The sequence below is a fragment of the Neltuma alba genome, unplaced genomic scaffold (genome assembly GCF_004799145.2).
Source record: "Neltuma alba isolate B1F8T4 unplaced genomic scaffold, ASM479914v2 tig00012148_pilon, whole genome shotgun sequence".
Lineage (NCBI taxonomy): Eukaryota > Viridiplantae > Streptophyta > Magnoliopsida > Fabales > Fabaceae > Neltuma > Neltuma alba.
Window position 1 is genome coordinate 664,049 of NW_021636697.1, and position 19,313 is coordinate 683,361.

General features: G+C 35.1%; 4 protein-coding genes and 2 pseudogenes across 4 annotated transcripts; 5 read left to right on the plus strand and 1 right to left on the minus strand.

The window, feature by feature from the left end:
• Positions 1-2,167: 2,167 nt before the first annotated feature.
• Positions 2,168-3,457, minus strand: LOC114723597 (uncharacterized). Its single transcript, XM_028909794.1, has one exon. It carries the CDS (start codon positions 3,148-3,150, stop codon positions 2,368-2,370), a length of 783 nt encoding a protein of 260 aa, XP_028765627.1. The 5' UTR covers positions 3,151-3,457; the 3' UTR covers positions 2,168-2,367.
• A 3,627-nt stretch (positions 3,458-7,084) lies between these two features.
• Positions 7,085-8,961, plus strand: LOC114723689 (40S ribosomal protein S25). Its single transcript, XM_028909916.1, has 4 exons — positions 7,085-7,180; positions 7,284-7,358; positions 7,534-7,668; positions 8,616-8,961. Exons 1-4 carry the CDS (start codon positions 7,178-7,180, stop codon positions 8,727-8,729), a joined length of 327 nt encoding a protein of 108 aa, XP_028765749.1. The 5' UTR covers positions 7,085-7,177; the 3' UTR covers positions 8,730-8,961.
• Positions 8,962-11,551: 2,590 nt separating this feature from the next.
• LOC114723685 (uncharacterized) lies at positions 11,552-12,406 on the plus strand. The gene has a single exon (XM_028909910.1). It carries the CDS (start codon positions 11,552-11,554, stop codon positions 12,404-12,406), a length of 855 nt encoding a protein of 284 aa, XP_028765743.1.
• Positions 12,407-13,453: 1,047 nt separating this feature from the next.
• LOC114723604 (uncharacterized) lies at positions 13,454-14,344 on the plus strand (annotated as a pseudogene).
• Positions 14,345-15,605: 1,261 nt separating this feature from the next.
• On the plus strand, positions 15,606-16,478 carry LOC114723686 (uncharacterized). The gene has a single exon (XM_028909911.1). It carries the CDS (start codon positions 15,606-15,608, stop codon positions 16,476-16,478), a length of 873 nt encoding a protein of 290 aa, XP_028765744.1.
• Positions 16,479-17,984: 1,506 nt separating this feature from the next.
• LOC114723600 (uncharacterized) lies at positions 17,985-18,666 on the plus strand (annotated as a pseudogene).
• The last annotated feature ends 647 nt before the right edge of the window (positions 18,667-19,313 follow it).

Sequence of the window (19,313 nt, forward strand, 5' to 3'; positions counted from 1 at the left end):
TAAGAAATGTAAGGTTTTATCATTCCTTTGATAGTGTTTGATTCTTCTTTTATTTTACTTCAAATAATTAATCCATCTCTTATTCCTCTAACCTCAATTACAATAATTATGAATGATCCCTACTGCGCAAGTTTTCCAGAGCTTTATATTGTATGTTTATATATGTTGCCTTTTAGCGGCAGAAGAATATCAAATCACTTTCACGTGGTTACTACTTATCCATATGGAATGTGGTTCTTTGTTGTGGGCATGTGAGGGCAAAGAGAACTCAGAATATATATCAAAAAGCTGAGAGACTTTCAGATTCCAATTACGCCAAACTTGAAGATTTGAGCACAAACAAGTACACAAGACACTTTTTATATATGTTTATGTTTTAGTGGTAAACAAACATCTGCTCCTCCTTCGTTGTCCTCCAACTTTGATTCTTACAGCACTCAGCAGAGTTCTCTCACCCACCAACTGTTTCTGAGTTTGGTGCTGCAACTTTATGTCTCACCAGGACGATTGGTAGAAGAGAGAATAAGATGAACGAAAATTACAGAAAGACCAAAAAAAGGATCAAGTTGGGTTACCAAAGCCACAGATTATCATCCATATACATGGATTTACAAGTTTTAGTTTGTTCGGGTCACGCCCATGAAACTGCTGCTATAGCAACTACATAACAAATGTCTTGCACTTGTTGTTTGAGTGTGAGTTTAATATAGAATGGAAGGAAGTTGCGAATTATCTTATAGCCTGATAATATGAAAGCTCCTCGCTAAATGACAGATTATGAGTTCGGACCCCAGAGAAAAATGAGTGGGATGGAGTTAAGAATTCAACACTTGTGTTTACTAGTGACCACAATTTTTACTGGTCTAATTAAATCAAAGACATTAGGAAAGAGAAGGAAAAGGGGGTTAGCGTGAGACAGTGAAAGAACTTACACACACAAATCCGCGGCCTCTTTCTTGTTTCCCTCTGAATGTGGTTTCAGCTTCTTCCTTTTTGGTTGAAGATGGATTTGCTTTTACAGATGGGACAAGAACTGCACCGTTCCAGAATCCTCTAATGGAATTGCTTTCCTTCTTCCTACTTGCCTTCTTTCTTTCTTTTCCTTTTTTCTTCTCCTTTTTTTTAATCATTATGCCCGCTCACTTTATGTTACAACGAAGGAATGGCATCCATGTGTATTATGGACAAATTTCATTAGATTTTCTTTCCACCTAAAATCACAATAGAGATTTTTTTTTTGGTTAATTTCTTTTTAAATACATGGATATATACATAAATACCTGACATCAGTAAAAGAAGCTTTATGATAATACTCTTGAATTTGAAACGTTGTATTAATCAAGCTTATTATTGGGATTTTCTTTTCTTTGGTTCCAAATCAGGCTGACTCTGATCTTAATATCATATTAGAGTTGTACATTAACCATACTTAAAAGACTTGTCACTTACACCAAAATATTTTAAATTACGCCGAAAGGATTTATCATATATTACTATCAATTTTCTAATCATGTGACTATCACACACCTAATAAATACTACCTCTTCCGATCTTTAATATAAGAACCAGTTAAAATTTAAATTTGGTTTTAAATATATAATCTCAGTGTACTTTATCTCCCAAATTTGTAATTCATTCTCTTAAATATCCCAATTGATTACATATGTTAAGGGGTTGCTATCTAAAGGTAATTGTCATGAAAAATGATACTTTAAAAAAATCAGCTCATTTGTTACAAACAATTAATTTGACTAATTTTTTTAAATTTATTTAAATTAGTTAAATAGCCCTCAAAGACCGTAATACCATTCACACATCTCGTGGTTGAACAGGGAACACAAAATTAAGATTACAACTCCGGTTAATATCTTTTTAAAAAAATGTTTTTCTTTCTTTATCCCTATATAATGGACTATTTATTTTGATAAATCGAGATAGATAATTTAAAATAACTGGAAAAAAACCTCAAAGTGAGTGATAAACCTACTCAAACCCAACAATTAGGAGAGCATTATACCGTCTATTTAAAGCAGAAACATTATGACAATAGGGGATCACCTTGAGTAAAGTATTTTGAGTATATTGTAGATTGGAGAAAGACAAACCTTAATACTTAAATTTGCAGCGAGGGAAAAGGTGAAATTTAGACTAGATCATGCACGTGAAATTATAAAGACAAACTGAGCTGTCTGGGCAGGGTACTAAACTTCAACCTTTACAGCCGATTTGATTCATAAACTGTTCAAACCATCTTGTTCATTTCTATTACATCTATATCGTATTTATATAATGAAAAAGCAGAAAGAAAATCATAAGCAAGTTCATCCCAATTACAGTAAGCAATATACACAGTGGTGATGCTGAGTTTTAAGCTACGTAAGACTCTTCTTCCATTCGCAGCCTCTGTTGCCTGGCAATGAAAGCCTCTATAGTGAGACGAAACTCCTCATTGCTCATACCATCCTCTGGATACGAACCCTTCTTCCTGCTATTATCTGTCTCTGATCTTCGAAGCACAGGCTTGGATTCCTCACTCCCCATCACACTGAGTAAATTCCCACTCTGACACCTTCTGTAAACTGTCACTTCCATGCTCCTGCTGGTGGTGTCCTCTGTTTTCTTGCTTTTATTTTTCTCTGCTCTGATTATATGCTTGGGGCTCTGATTTTCTCGGTATTTGATCTGATTCCCTTCAAGTCTCCCGGTGGTTACTATCTGCTTTTCTGAGGAATTATTGGGTAGATCTTCATAGATTTCTGGGTTCTTCATGCCATACTCTGTTTTCAAGCTTTGTTTCTCCAGGCTCCTTGTGCTGTTCTGGACGAACTCTTGGTAAAAATCAGGCTCTAAACTTTTTGATTCAGAGTTCTGAGCTGAGAACTGACCGGAGAGAGTGAAGAGCGCGACGATTATGACATTTCCAATCAGAAAGACAAACCGAGGGTCAACTATGAAGACTGAAACATCTCGAAAGTACTCGCTGGAGTTCTTGACGGCGATCGGAAGCTGGAAAGAGAGCCTCGAAATCAAAACCAATACAACACACACTTCAGCAAACCGAAAAAAGCTTGCAATCTTTTGAAGCTGGCGATGTTTATGGATTGCCTTCGCCTTCTCTGCTCTAAGGTTGTAGGATTTGATTGAACCCATGTCTGTAGGAAATTTCAGAACAAGCCAGGGATTATTTTCCAGGAAGGGATTGGACTTACAGGTTTTCTCACTCAAAAGGGACTGGGCATTTGCTGGTTTCAGCAGGAAGGATCATATATTCGGAAGGAAAGGATTCAGAAACTGCAGTTATAAAAAGCACTGCAGCAATTTTAAGGCTTGAAAGCATGGAATAAAGTAAAATGAAGGAACAGAGTGAATAAGAAATGGAATGTGCTGTGTGTTTGAGAATGGAAGAAACAGAGTTCCTCTGTTTTCAAAGTGGGAAGTAGCAGGATGCTCTTGTTCTTATTCCATATTGGATTTCTCCGAATGGATGCTCACGGGTTTTATTTATAGAGACAGCAGGGTCTGTTCCCTTTTACTTTTTTAATAATATATTCAATTATCTACTTTATTTTTCTCTTTTTGTGTCAATCAACACTTCCTTTAACTAAGTTTGATTAGCAAGTGTTTAGAAAAATTTAGAAGCATGTCTAATAGATTGCTTTCTCTTAGATAACTCAAAATTCACTTAATTATCTATTTATTCATTTAAACCTCCAATGGAGATACTATTTGATTATAATGCTTTCTATTTAATTCAATACATTCAAATTCTAATTAAAATATTATTCAAATTTAAAATTAATTACTTTTTTTTTTTTCATTTGAGCCTTTGATTGGAATTTCATTTAATAATGATGCTCCCATTTAATTCAATATATTTAAATTTTAATGAAGATATTATTAAAATCTAAATTAATCATTAATTTTCTATTTGACCCTCCAACTGAAATCTTATTTAATTATAATACTCTCTATTTAATTAAATATATTCAAATTTCAATCAAGATATTATTTAAATTTTAATAATTGAATATATTTAGATCAAATAATGTCATACCCGATACATTTTTAAACAGATTAAGTATTATAAGATTTTAAGAATATAGTTGATAGTTGATAATTGATTGATGGTTAATAATTGATAATGACAAGGATAAGTTAGAATTTATACCTCGAAAAAGTTGTGTTTTTTACTTTTCAATTGGTTCCATCTCAGAAAAATGGAGGCAGATATTTTGCTCGAACATTTAGCCTTTTTCTATTTTTATTTTTATTCTGAGTCCTTTGGGTAAGATTCCTCTATTTTTAGAAGAGGGAACTTGCATAAAGCAATGAAGAATAAGCGGAATTAATGAAAACAACAAATTAAAACGTATATTGATGATCTAATTTTAGTATATTTATAGATGGAAAGGCACTATGTACTTTGAGGTTTTTTCTCAACAAAAATTGTGTTAATTTGTTCCTTCACGAAATTTCATATTATGTTTATTTTCATGGCATTGAAAGTCCAAGGAGAGAGTTTATTTTTTTTTGAAAAAAATGAACTGAAAGGATGATAATCCATCTTTCTAATTTGATTTATCAATTTATTCAAAATTACACATTATTTTTAACTTCTTCACTAATTAACCAATGATTAAAGATTCCTTTTGAATAAATGAAAGATGTTGCGACTCCTTTACTTTAAACAACTGCCAAGAAAAAAATGGTTGTAGGGTCATGATGGCTCCAATCCTTTTTATTTGCTTAAATGGCTACGTATTCTAATAATAGAATGGTTCTAATGTTGGTTTAGGTAATTGAGGTACATAAAATAAATACCATAATCCCTCTTGCTAAATGCCCTAACTATTATCTCCAGCACTCCAAGTTGTGGAACAGTGTACAGTAAATCATCTTAGCTTATGAATAATTAACTATACAAATATATTTATGTTTACCCTCTATATATAACTACAAGGTAAATTCTCATAATACATACACATATACTATTTCCAGTTCTTAATATAAGATCTTGTTTAATTTTTATTTTGGTCCTAAATATAAGACCCCAATCCACTTTGTCTCTCATATTTATACATTTTATTCCAAAGTAACCATTCTAACAATAATAGTTCTAGTCAATACACTTGATTAGTAAGGATATTTTAGGAAAAACAACACTTATTTAGGATAAATAACTAAGTCAATTTATTTTTTTAATCTCTTCAAATTAATTAACTAACTCTTATAATTAGGATCGGAAATAATATTTTATAGAGAGAGTTTTTTTCTCTCTCCCTCTTCAAATGTCGAGGGGACTTAGGTAACGCAAATCCGGGTCAATTGACAACCTGCTTTGATCAGAGAAAGTTAAAAGTTACAAAGGTTAGCGGGGAAAAATGAAAAAGGCGAGGTGGCAGTTTGTGATTGGAGGGCATGGCAGGTATACTAAGATAGAAACCGCCAGTACTCGCCTCTCTGATTTGAAATGCATTTCTTACTTAGTAAGAAAATGCCACGTACTCCTTTTGCCTTTTGCCGCCTTTATTTCTTTGAATTATAATATAATATATTCCTTCGGCACTTTGAAAAAATAAAGAGCCTTTTAAATGGTCCCTCAGCCTCACTAACTCTTGTGGCTTTCCCCCAGCATTAGAAGACCCCACGGCAGCCTAAAAAGGATGAAGCTTTTGGATTCAGGCGTAAGGTGGCTGATACAGTTTTTAAAATTATTTTTGAAAGAAAAGGGAAAATCCAAAGGCCTCAGAATCTGTACATTTATCTCTCAATTTCTCTTGTGGATATGGTTTCTGCTTCTGAATTATTGAACCTAAAATCATTCCCTCATATACTTTTTTTTTGTTGCCTACCCAGTTCATCGGAGCTTTGTTCAGACTAAATCAGGATCTGACCCGTGTCGCGTACCTGGCTGTGGTGGGTGAGTCTTCCAACGGAAATTTCTGCATATACTGAAACTCGAATTCAAGACCTCGCTTAAACGATACCAAACTGCTTACTACTTGAAGCAATCCTCGTTGGTCATTCCCACATATACTTGCTTAAACCTCAAGGAGCGCTAGCGTGCGGAATTGAAAGGGCCCACTTTATTCGTTTCCCTGTAGCAACCGAACTAGAGTCCTGCATATCCATGCAAGCAGCAGCCCAATCATCTCTCATCTGGTGGCCATATATTAACAAATAATATTGCTCTTTCACTTTGGTGTTTCCTGGAATTAGCTTCCTAATCATCCAAACTTATTAGATCTGAACTATTCAGATCTAATTTAGATTATCTAAATTTAAGTTTTTTAATTTTATTTAGTTAAAATAATTATTTTAATGTGTATAAAATCTAAAACAAATGCAATCTTTTAATTATTATTTTTTAAGAAATAATTTTTTAATTAAAAATAACTAATTAAAAATTTTAAATCTATATTATCTACATCTAGATAGTTCAAATTTAATGAGCTTGGGATACACCCAAACTACGTTTGTTTTTTCCTAGTGCTTCGCTTTAGGACTTGGATTCTTTTTTCTAAATCAATAATTTCTGATTTATTGCATCTAACTAATTCGTGACTATTGAAGATCAAGACTCATTGTTTTTCTATACAAAAAGAAATTGCACGGAAGAGAAGAGAGAAATATATGTGGATGATATTGGCCAAAAAACAAATATGTGGCTGAAGGTAAATTGCCGCTAGACCTTAGATTTGGGATTCTCTTTCTTTTTTTTTTTTTTTTGGGTTTTTTTACCAGCTTAGATTTCGGATCCTCTCCATGGTTGACAGGATCTTAAGCATGATAATGGGGCCCCAATGGAACCCAAATAAATACTCACATGGGCCCCATGTCCAAGTTATCTGATAAAAGAAGCTCAATTTAAAAGTTAAGTCCAATAAGAAATATCTCCCCTTGGATGAGTTCTAGCATGATAATGGGCCCAAAGTCGAGCCCAAATAAACAATATGGGGCCTGTAGCCCAGATTATTTCATTGGGCACCTTCCCATATACCAAAGCGGCAAAGCCCATCTGCTCAAGAGTCCAATAAGGTAGTTTGATCAGCTGGCATCTCTGTCTTATAAGAAAAAACCCTAGTTCACTCTCATCCCAGACGCCTCCCTATATCGTCGCTAGCTCTGCTGCTTTCGCCTCCGAAGACAGTTTCCGTCCGACGCTCGAACCGCTTCGATGGTAAATCGTAGTTCAATCTTCACTCTCAATTATCGCTATCCGGTTACGCTTTTATACGTTGCCTCTCTTTTTCTATAATGACGCGGTCGGTTTTCGCTTGTAGGCTCCCAAGAAGGATAAGGGTCCTCCACCTTCCTCCAAACCCGCCAAGTCTGGTGGTGGCAAGCAGAAGAAGAAGGTCTGGTTTTCTTGTTAATGCTTTACTCCGTTTTGTCTTGAAACAACATTGTTGGATGGGGTTTGGATCGACTTGTCTTTGTTATCCTTAACGAATTGGAGCCTTCTTTTCTTTTTATCTATTAAATGCTAGAGACGGGTTTGTGTGATACTAATATGGAGTTTATGATTAACAGAAGTGGAGCAAGGGAAAGCAAAAGGAGAAGGTGAACAACATGGTGCTCTTTGACCAGGCCACCTATGACAAGCTCCTCTCTGAGGCACCCAAATACAAGCTTATCACTCCGTCAATTCTCTCTGATCGTTTGAGGGTATTGTTCTCTTACTGCTTTTATCCTTTGAGGCGTTATATCATTCATATCGGTGAGATAGCTTGTATAGATGCTATTTGGTCCATTATTGGTATTGGTTTTGGTAGAACCTCTGAACTGTCATCCATATACCCCTCCGGTCCTTAATGTACTCTTATATTAAGGACAGGAGGAGTACTATTTTTCCTGTTTACGAACGATTCTTCTGATGAACAGTTCTGGAAGATTTGATCTGTTGTTTGTGATCTACTAACAAGTTCCTGAGGATATACATATTTATTCCCTCAATAAAAATCTTATTGGTTGAAGTCCATTAGTAACTATAGGTTTTCCCTCTTTAGCTGCTAGTTGCTAGAGAGGTTGTTGATGAGAATATCCTGATTTTATGGAGTGATACGCTTTATCTAGTTAGGAGCTGCAAAAGACTGAGTGAGCTGCGAATATCAAAATGGTTAGAGGAAGTTTATAATTTGGTTGGAGGAAGTCAGGGCTTTTAGTGACTTTATGTTGTCCACCATGCAGTATGGTTTTGTTGGATTAGGTTTAACTTCACTCGCGGTTTTGGTCGTGAATTCAAGATATAACGCTTTCACCTTTTTGCTATTCTATACTAGTTTAACGTCTGACTCTATGCCCACACGTGTTTTCACAATGCATTGAAATAAATGGCATTGAAATGTATTACGTACTAGTTGTGATGGATGCAATCATTGGTTGATGGTTGGGCTATGATATCAAAATCAGGGTTAACGTATGTCATTGTGTTTAAGCTTGAACTACACTGAAAAATTACAAATCCTGTTGCAAGAAATTTATGCTTTTGATAACAGTTACAGCCCCCTTAACCCACATGATCATGAACTATATTAAATCATTACTGGCATCTTCATTTTTTGCTGTGGATGATTGTCACTCACCTCTTGAGCACAACTATATGTACTTCGCAGATTAATGGATCGCTCGCAAGGAAGGCAATTAGAGAATTGATGGCGAGAGGTGCAATCAGGATGGTATCCTCACATGCCAGTCAGCAGATATACACTAGGGCCACTAACACCTAGATGTATCTCACATGTTTTTTCTTATCTCGTAGTAGTCTTGGTGGATTTGGCCAGGAATTTTTGTTTTCCATTTGAGACAAGTTCTCGTGTTATATTTCATCAGCGCAGTTCTTGATATTTACTTAGTACATGTTTTATTTATTTAGATTTTTGCTGTGCCGTTTGCGTCGCATTGAGTGAAATGACTTTATATTTTATTTTGGCGTCTATTTTAACGAAGTTGGATCACCAATGTCGTAGCGGTAAATTTCTTTTGCTATTTATTATTGAGTAGTGGCAAGTGTCACCGCTTAGTTTTGGGTAGTTAATGTTAGTATGCTGTTTCCTGAGGTACATCGCCATAATTGCAAGCTCCCAGCAGAAATTCGTAATTCTCGGGGGAAATTGCTTAGAGTCAATTGATAATTAAGGGGATGTGTGGATGAACCAAATAAGAAATGTGACGAGAGTTTTGTCAGTTTTGTCTTGATTTATGATTTATGCGAAGTATTGGCACCTTCCAAGCACCTTAATTCTATCACCGGTGTGGTTGGGTAAAGCTGATTTTAGTTAAGGTTAAGAATAGTTCCAACTGTTCTGAGTGGCTTTACATATTGAGCTTCCAAATTTATTTGCCAGGCGGCGCTTCCCGCCTTTCTGCAAATTTTATCAGGCTTAATTGGAGCAAAGCCAAATATTTTTTACATTAATTGATATTAAGCTTTTAATTTAAGGTAATGATTAAAATCATAGTCATATCCTCACATTATTGTGGTAAAGGTGTTTTGCTTTGATATCAACTAAATATGAAAACCTTAAAGATCAGAGAAGGTTAGTTGTTGATTATAAGCCTCTCTCGAATCTCGATATGTATTTAGGAGACCATAAATTTTTTCTTCCAAACATGAATCCATTGGTTATTGGAAAAATGACCAAAAAAGTAATGAAAAATTACTAAATATTAAATAAGAAATGTTAATAAAAATTCGTTGTCATTTGTAAGTTTAGTATTGTTTGTATCAAATAAAGTGTTGTTAAAAAACTTAATTAGAGATTTAGTAATTTCTTGTATTTTTTCCCTATTTCTCCCTTTTTTCGAGTTTTTATTTTTTTTGAATTATGAGTCGCTTAATTTTTTTAGAAAATGAAATGGTGGAATGTAATTTATTTATTATTAAGATAAAACTAAAAGATTATTATACTCAAAACTGTCTTTTTATCTTTATATATAATTTACAATTATAATTATAATTTGATTGATTTTGATTTTATTTAGAATCATGTGGAAAAAGTAATTCGCTCGAGTTACGCCATCAGCTAAATATTATCTCTCTTATAAATTAATAAATTATGAGTATAAAAAATGAGATACAATCTGTGTATCAATTCTCGTATAGACAGTTTCATATTTTTCTGCCAGATATATCATATCCGGTCTTTAATATAAGATCCATTTAACTAATTTGATTAGATTAAGGAAGTTAGGTAAGTTAGTTAATTATAAGAAAAGTGACACATTTTTCTTAAAACATCATAATCATCTTTTTAAATATCTTCTCCTTTTTCTACTTGATTATGGTTGAGGAAGTATCCATAGAGGTAATTTAGAGAAAATTAATAAATATGAAAAATGGGTCTTATATTTAGAACTAAAATCAATTTAAGAATTAGATTCTATATTAAAGACCAGAGGAGTATATACTAATTTATTCTTTTTTTTTTTTTGGGTGGGCGCTGGACAATGTATTCGTTCATGCGTTAGTTGCGTCACCCAACATTAAGTATTAACAAGCTAGTTTCACGGTGGCGCGCAATGTTTATTTTGCTCTGTCGTCTTGTTCATAATCTTTATACCATTTCTTTGTCTCACTCCCATCATCTTGATTCTCCTTGCCCTTCGTTCTTTTCAAGCCCATCATCATCTTGCAGCAATCAGAATGAGTACTGCGGCATATATCTACATCTACATCAATGTCCTGTGGTCCTGTTCTTTATGGATTCTTCACGCACTTTTTCCTTTTTCTTTCCAAAATGGCCGATGCTTTAGAGCATTGAAACAAAACAACAAACGTTGGAAGATGGAACATGTTATACTTATGGAGTGATCTCCAACTTGTGTTTGTGTTGTCTGCCAAACTCGCTTGATTCTGAACGGACGACGCCAGAAGAGGAATCGATGCCGCCAAAGCCTCGATTCATCCTTCCCTTCCAAATTTGAAGGTTCGGACTAGTTGTTTCCTCTTCATCTCTTAACTAACGGATTATATACACATGCTGGAATCTCAAGCATTGTGCGTGCCAGTACTAGCCTTAGAAACTAGAATTAACCATAATAATAACAATAAAGAGAATATGTATAAGATGAGAATGTCAAAGGGGACTCTTCGGGAATGTATGGAACTAAAAGATAAGGAATTAATGCATGTGTTATACCTTATTATTTTTTTCCTATCAAATAAACAGGTTTACTCGTGTTGCCCGTAAGTTTGACTGAGAAGCCTTTTCTGATTCGAGAACAAAAAGTCTTCAAGATTTTTTGATCGACATATTGATATTAATGCCAATAACTTTAAGACATTCCTTTTTCTCTGAAAGCTCCATGTATGGCAGATTCTCTATTGAGAAAAACGCCTGAGTTGTGAAAATCACTGAACTGAAACAATGCGCGGACAGTGACAAGATTCCATGCTGAAGGATAGTGAATGACAACTCGCTGACACTTGAGGAGGAATATCTTCCTCTTGTCTCCCTCAAAGGCTTTGCTTATTTATATACGTAGAATATGGCACCAGAAGGACTTAACAAAGAGCTCCTTCATCTCCCAAGTAACTTCCATGGCCGCCATGGCTGCAAACTTCAAGATTTCTCTGCACTGTCGCTCCAAGAGTGAACCGTCTGCCCCTCACCCTCTTGTACTACAGCTTGTGGAGAATTTGCAAAGATTCAAGTCTTCTGAAGCAAGCTCTTCTTCATCATCATCTTCATCAATAATATGCCAAAATCTTATTGGCTTGCAGGACTTGCATGACTGCATTAATCAGGTGCTTCAATGGCCAAAAACTCAGCAAGGCTTAGCTCGAGGATGCTGCGAAACATTGGTTGAGGAACTGCTATCCGTAAGACTCTTAGATTTCTCTGATGCTGCCAAAGAAGCACTCATAGAATCAAAGGAAACCATAAAAGATCTCCAATCAGCTATTCGCCGGAGGAGAGGTGGCCAAGTAGTGGTTCCCATGAGGAAATTCTTGTCATGGAGGAAGAAGGTGAAGAAGGCGATTCGAAAGACCTTAGAAAATTTGAAGGGATATAGGAAGGATACCAGTTTAACCTGTTCATACAAAGAATGTGAAGAGTCTGTGCCTATGATCAGAATCTTAAAAGAAACAGAACTCATCACTTTGACCCATCTTCAATCTTTGTTATCTTTTTTCTGTACCTCAATTGGACAGTCCAAGCATAGTAAATGGTCATTAGTATTCAAGTTAATGCAGCCGAAAAGGGTAGCTTGTGACTATGAAAGAGCAAATACAAGTGAATTTGAAAACTTGGATACAATGCTTGAGTCTCTTCTCTGTCACAAGCATTGCAGTGTTGTGTCTACTGAGAGTTTTCAAAGTCATTTGGAAAATTTGGAATTGAGTTTTGCGGGATCTGGAGGAAGAATTCGAGAATCTTCAAAAGGGTCTGATCAGAATTAGAGTTTCTCTTCTCAACATCTTCAACCACTGAGTTCATTTCTGAAATGAATGTAATTGTCATGTAATTTTGAATAAATGTGATTGTATTGATTTGTTATTTAATTTTGTGATCAGAGATTCAAATGTTGTATATTTCACTTTTTTCCCCCGATATCAAGTCACTCTGCAAGATAAGATAAAAGGAGAGCTGAGGGATTAAAAAAAACTGTAAAAGTGGTTACCTATGGTTAAACATATTGGGTTTTTTTAACTTCTCTAAAAACAGATGTGATATTTGATTTAAACCTGAAGTTTCTAAACCTATTATGTTCTTTCAAGGCACCAAAAACAAAAAGAAAACATAGTATTGAACCAATGTTTTGAATCAATATTAAGCTAATGCCTTAGATTTTGTAATTGAACAATTGTCAAAACATATCATTGCCCTCAATGATAAGTCATGGACTTAAATTTCACAATCAAATGCAATGAATGTTCCTTTTCTAAGGACAAGAAAATCCACGTATCGTTATCTTCCTCATTAGAAAAGACAGCATCGTAAGGTCAATAGTACACTACAGACAACAACTATATTATTTATACCCCAAGAAAAATTTTGCTGGCAATAATCTCTTTGTACCTTCCGTAGATGAATAATGTTTGGATATATCGTGGGACAGTGAAGCCTATCTAGTTCATAAAATCCATCACTTTCAATCTATGCAAAAGACAAAATACAAATATATCAGCACGAAGTTTCAAAGCTACGCCTTTGTCCCCATTGTGAGGATGTATTTGAAAGATTCAATGCACAAGAGAGGAAATATAGGCCAAATATCTTAAAAAATAGAAGTATGAGTTGTGAAGGTTATCTTGGGGAGACATAGCACTAACGTATCTTTGATCATTTCTGGCTCAATCTAGATAAGTTGGTACCTAATGGCACTTGTTAAAATTAGATTCTTGTCCTCTCCTTTGCTATCCTCAATATATATAGATGAAAAGGCAAATCAATGATTCAATTTGAACACATTCAAAATCAACATTTTTTTTCTCTCTTGAGGAAAAATGGATGCCTCTCTTTTGAACCAAAAACCCCATAATCATGCTCGTTCTAACAGTTTGCCCTCAAAATCACACCCTCTCATTCTACAATGCAAAGAGCACTTGGCCACATTAAGATCATCTCTTTCCACATCTTCTTCTATCACTCAGCTTCAAGCCGAGTTGCCTACTTGATTTGCATGTTTCATTGAAAACAAATAGTTCAACTCGGCACAACTCAAGAAGCATTTGCACGAGAACCTCAAGAAAAATGGGTAGATGAGCTTTGGATGGGTCTTTAAGGCTCCTAGATGCGTGTACATCTGTCAAAGATGCGCTACTTCACACAAAAGAGTGCACCCGGGAACTTCATTCGATTGTAAGAAGACAAAGAAGGCGAGGTGAAATGGAGCTTCTAGTTGAGGCAAAGAAATTCTTGACCTCTAGAAAGGTGGTGAAGAAAGCCATCTTGAAGGCCTTGGTGAATTTGAAGAGAGGTGAAAGTAAATGCACTTCCTCTCTCACCAACAAAGACTCTGAAATGATGGCATTGCTTAGCTTGTTAAAAGATGGTGAAGTGATCACGCTTTCTGTATTTGAATCACTCTTGAGGTATATTTCGGGAACAACACAATCAAAAGTAGGAAGCTGGAAGATTGTTTCAAAGCTAATACACGGAAAAAGGATAGCTTCTTGCACACTTGAAGCAGAAGATGGTAATGAATTTGCAAAGCTTGAAGCTGAATTACAGTCCTCTTTGTTCCACACGGAAAGAAAATCAGAAAAAGTCAACGATCTGCAGAACCGGTTGGAAAAATTGGAGTCTAGAATCTATGAGCTTGAAGAAGGACTTGATTTTCTGTTCAGGCGTTTGATCAGAATCAGAGTTCCCTTCTTAACATCCTTAATCATTAGTTCAACATGCCAGAGGCATGAAATTTTTGTAAATGCTATGGATTTTAGTTCCTCAAGTCCAGTTGTACATGAAAGACTTATTCCATCTTTTTATAACAAGAACAGTAGTAAGAATTTTTGTTACCATATGATGCTGCCTTCTTTTATTTCTAAGTATTCAATGTTGATAGAAATGGTTAATCCTTTCCTCATGTTATTGCAATTTACAAGTACTATCTGGTACAGTGCCCCTGAAGCAGAACATAATGTGGTGCAGACTTCCTTGTGATCTGTAATTCACATCAATCATGTCTTCCAATTTATTACAGTGTAATATAATAACTTTTGTTTATCCCAAAAAGAAACATATAGTTAAAATGCTATCCAATAACAACTAATGAATAAGATGAATACCAAAGTAATCAAACATAAAAATTCATTTACTACAGCATTTAATCGAACATCCAGTCATCGATATTTGTTTATCTAACAAACTGCATAAAAAAAAAAAAAAATCCTTTTGTTACGTGCATTTTGTGAAGGATAGTTAACATTTTGTTAGTTCAGGTAATTTATAACTAAGTCAGTTGTACATTCAGTGTGTATATTTAGTTGATACTCCATGTATATAAATACTCTTATTCATTAATGAGAAAGTAAGCATATTCATTTTCCCAAACTCAGTTACACATTTTATTAAAATTCTAAGCATCCATTAATTAATGATGAATAGGGAACACTGCAGAAACATTTCCACCCAGAAGCAACCATTGAGATCTTGAAGATGAAGCAATTTCTCTGGCCATCAAGCATTATTAAAATTAAATAATCCAGTTTACCCAATTGTAGGCAGACAAGTTCTTAGATTAATGGTATAGCAGTATTAGTAAATAGGCAAAACCTCCTTCTTCTGCAGACAAGATCCCATAAAGATGCTGCTTACTCCAGTGGCTTTGCCTATGTTCTTCATGTTTTGAGATTACCTGGAAGTTGTTAAGACCGGGGAGACACTGCAAGAGTATGCCATCTATGGCAGATGAACTCATGTGATTGCCTAGATAAAAAATGATGGATGCGCTAGGAAGCTTGGTGAGGGGAAAGCACAGCGGAAACAATGCTGTGGCAACTCTAAGATCCAAATAATGATTCTATAATTGCCTCCCGAATCTGTGACATTTAGAAAAAAAATTATTCTTGTCTCCCTCATTTCTCTAGCTATATATGCAGAAGAAGCCAACCATTGTAGTTCATCTCCTAGCTTTCTGTTTTCTGATAAGAGAAAATGGCAGCCATAGAAACTAACACAAAAATCTCTATGCATATTCGATCCAACAGCTTTCCTTCTGCCCCTCACCCTGTTTTATCACAATTTGAGGGGCATCTAAACAGATTGAAGTCTTCTGAAGCCGCTTCTTCTTCCTCTTCTATAAGCCACAAACTTGGTGGCTTGCAAGATTTGTATGATTGCACTGATACGGTGCTCCAATTGTCAACCATCAAACAAGCCTTGGCCCAAGAATGCAACGAAAAATCAGTTGATAAACTACTTGAAGGATCTCTCGTCCTTTTGGATATCTGTTGCACAGCTAAAGATTGCTTGCTGCAGTCCAAGGAAACTATTCAAGGACTTCACTCAGTTCTTAGGAGGAGAGGATCTGAAACTTCTGGTTTCACAATTGAGAGTGGAAAATACTTGGCTTCAAGGAAGAAGATGAAGAAGGAAATTAAAAAGGCCTTGGCAAATTTGAAAGGGACCTTGAAAGATTCTTCTACAAATGAACAAAATGAGGCTTTGTCCATGCTTAGCATCTTGAAAGAAGCAGAAGCAGTCGCTGTGAACTCATTGGAGTCTCTATTGTTATTTGTCAGTGATTCAAAGAGACATCTAAAGCAGAGAAGATGGTCAGTGATCTCAAAGTTGATGCAGCCGAAGAAAATAACTTGTGTCTCTGAACAATCAGATATCAATGAATTTGAAGAGGTGGACGCAGCTTTGGAGTCTCTCATCAGTCACAAGCATTCATCTGTACAGAATCTTCAAACGCATTTGGGAAATTTGGAGTTATGCATTCAGGATCTAGAAGAAGGAATTGAGAGCCTCTCTAGGCAACTGATTAGAACCAGAGTGTTTTTACTCAATATCTTCAACCAATAGTTGAAAACAAAATCAAATTTTTCCTAGTTGTCTGACAATTGTACATAGATGTGATTACATCTTACTCCTTTAATGATATATGCATATTCTTAGAGATCAAATTACAGTTACTTCATCTTCCACATCTCAATTCTCCATTTTTTCTCATGCTTAAAGCAGATTTTTTCTGGGTCAATACAATGTGCAGAATGATCTTTCAAAAATTTTAATTTTAAAAAAACAATTAACATACCATTTTGAGGATTTTTGAATCAAATTAAAATTTTCTTAACTTCTTAATGGTTTAATTCCCATTTCCCCTAGCCGTGCGCACAAAGAAGATGATGAGATAATAATTGAAAACCTTTTCAGTCCCGCATGGGGTTCAATTATTCAAGTCAACTTGACATAAATAAATCACCCGTAACAAATTTTATTGCCTACCCAAGCATAGTGATTGGTCCGTTCAAGTTGTATGAGCCATAATTGCAAATTTGCAATGAAAAAAGTTGTTCTTTAATCATTATTTCTTCGTACATCTCTTCTTCTCATTCATAACTAGAAATAATGATCGTGATTATTTGTCAACACGTGCAGTAGTCATCTCATTAAATTCTGCATGATATGTTACCTGCAGAAGACAGTTTTATATATGCAATTATTGCTTGAAAAATAAATAAATAAGTAAAGAAATTGGAATCTCACTCGTGTGTCCAATAAAATTGAAAAACACCTACAATTCTTTTAAGGGTGGGTCGAAGAAACATATAGGAGTCTGAGTTGGAGTGTTCCTGTGCAGGAGATATTGCACTGTCATCGTTTCTGATTTGTGCAGATTTGAATTCAAGATCAGATGGCCTTCATTGCATTATGATTTTCATTTCTTTTAAACGTTCATCTCTGTATTTTAATCCGAAGGCAACATTAATATTATTATATAGATAGCAACTCTTATTTAGACAAGATCCCACAAAGATGCTGATCACTTCAGTGGCTTGTCCTATATCTGTTCACTGTTTTTGAGATTTTAAATCTGCAACTTGTTAAGATGGAGGAGACACTGCAAAAGAATTTCATCTGTGTGGAAGATGAATCAGAGTGATTCTTTAGTTGAATATTTAAGAAATGAGATAGGAAGCTTGGTGAGTGGGAAACAATTGCGCAAACAGTGCCATGGAAGCTCAAAGATCCAAGTCAAGTTTCTATAGTTGCCTGCTCACTGTATGACATTTGGAAAGCAAAATATTATTCATGTCTCTCTCATTTCTCTAGCTATATATTCAGAGGGAGCCAGCCATAAGAACTCAGATTAGAACAAAAGCGTCTATATCATCTCCAAGTCTTCTTTTAATTGATAAGAGAAAAATGGCAGCCATAGAAACAAGACTATCCTCGATCCAACAGTTTTTCTATCATCCAATTTGAGGAGCATCTAAACAGATTGAAATCTTCTGAAGCTGCTTCTTCTTCATCTTCAAGTTCTATAGGCAAGAAACTCAGTGGCTTGCAGGATTTGCATGACCTCACAGATAAATTGCTTCAATTGTCAACCATCCAACAATCCTTGGCCTCAGAATGCAACGAAAAATCGGTTGGTCAACTACTTCAAGGATCTCTAATGCTCTTGGATATCTGCTGCATGGCCAAAGATTGCCTGCAACAATCAAAGGAAAGCGTTCAGGAACTTCAGTCTGTTATCAGGAGGAGAGGTACTGAAGCTGGATGCAGAATTGAGGATGGAAAGTACTTGGCTTCAAGGAAGATGATGAAGAAGACAATAAGAAAAGCCTTGGGAAATTTGAAAGGAATCTTCAAAAATTCTTCGAACGACAAAGACAGTGAGACTTTGTCTGCACTTAGCATCTTGAAACAAGCCAGAGATGTAACTGTGAACACATTATAAGTTTTGCTATTTTTTATTTGTGATCTGAAGGGAGAATTAAAGCAAAGCAGATGGTCAACGATCACGAAGATGATGCAGCCTACGAGAATAGCCTGTGACTCTGAAGAATCGAAGACAAATGAATTTGAAAAAGTGGATGCGTCTTTGAAGTCTCCCATCAGTGACAAGCATTCATCCATGGAGAATTTTCAAATCCATTTGGAAAATTTGGAGCTGTGTATTCAGGATCTAGAGTTAGGAGTTGAGAATCTTTCAAGGAAATTGATTAGAACCAGAGTTTGCCCACTCAATATCTTCAATCACTAGGGGGGAAAGACAGAAATCTATACGACAGTTGGAAGTACCCAGATTCAAATTTTGTCCATAAGTGTCTGATAAAACGTACATTAATGTGATTACAATGTACTCCTCTGGTCCTTAATGTAGGACCTAATAGTTGAATTGATTTTGGTTCTAAATATAAGACCTATTTATCATATTTATCAATTTTTTCTAAATTACTCATATGGATACTCCCTCAACTATAATCTAGTAGAAGAGGGAGGGAGGGAGGATATTAAAAAGATGATTATGGTATTTTAAAAAAAACATGTTATACTTCTTATAATTAACTAACTTACCTAACTTCCTTAATCTAATCAAATTAGTTAAATAGGTCTTATATTAAGGGCTGGATTATTATTATTTTACAGAAATATACTCTTTCTTGTTGATCATATTATAATTACTTTATCCTCTGCATCTTAGTTCTCCATTGGTTTTTAATCTTTCTTAAGTAGAGTTCATTAAGAAAAAAAATGGTAATATAATTAACTATTTGTAGTTCTCTTGAACCAAATTAAAAATTTCTTAACCAAATGGCCCAATTCCCCGCTCCCCCCTTACCCATGCTCACGGTTAAGATGCTGACAAAATGATTGAAAACCTTGGTAGTTCCACATTGGTTCAATTAT

Excerpts from the sequence above, each read along its gene's own strand:
- LOC114723597 (XM_028909794.1), bottom strand. The coding sequence starts at position 3,150 with ATGGGTTCAATCAAATCCTACAACCTTAGAGCAGAGAAGGCGAAGGCA.
- LOC114723689 (XM_028909916.1), top strand. Across the intron at positions 7,359-7,533 it reads GTGGCAAGCAGAAGAAGAAG|AAGTGGAGCAAGGGAAAGCA; the intron begins GTCTGGTTTTCT and ends TATGATTAACAG. Across the intron at positions 7,669-8,615 it reads TTCTCTCTGATCGTTTGAGG|ATTAATGGATCGCTCGCAAG; the intron begins GTATTGTTCTCT and ends TGTACTTCGCAG.
- LOC114723685 (XM_028909910.1), top strand. The coding sequence starts at position 11,552 with ATGGCTGCAAACTTCAAGATTTCTCTGCACTGTCGCTCCAAGAGTGAA.
- LOC114723686 (XM_028909911.1), top strand. The coding sequence starts at position 15,606 with ATGGCAGCCATAGAAACTAACACAAAAATCTCTATGCATATTCGATCC.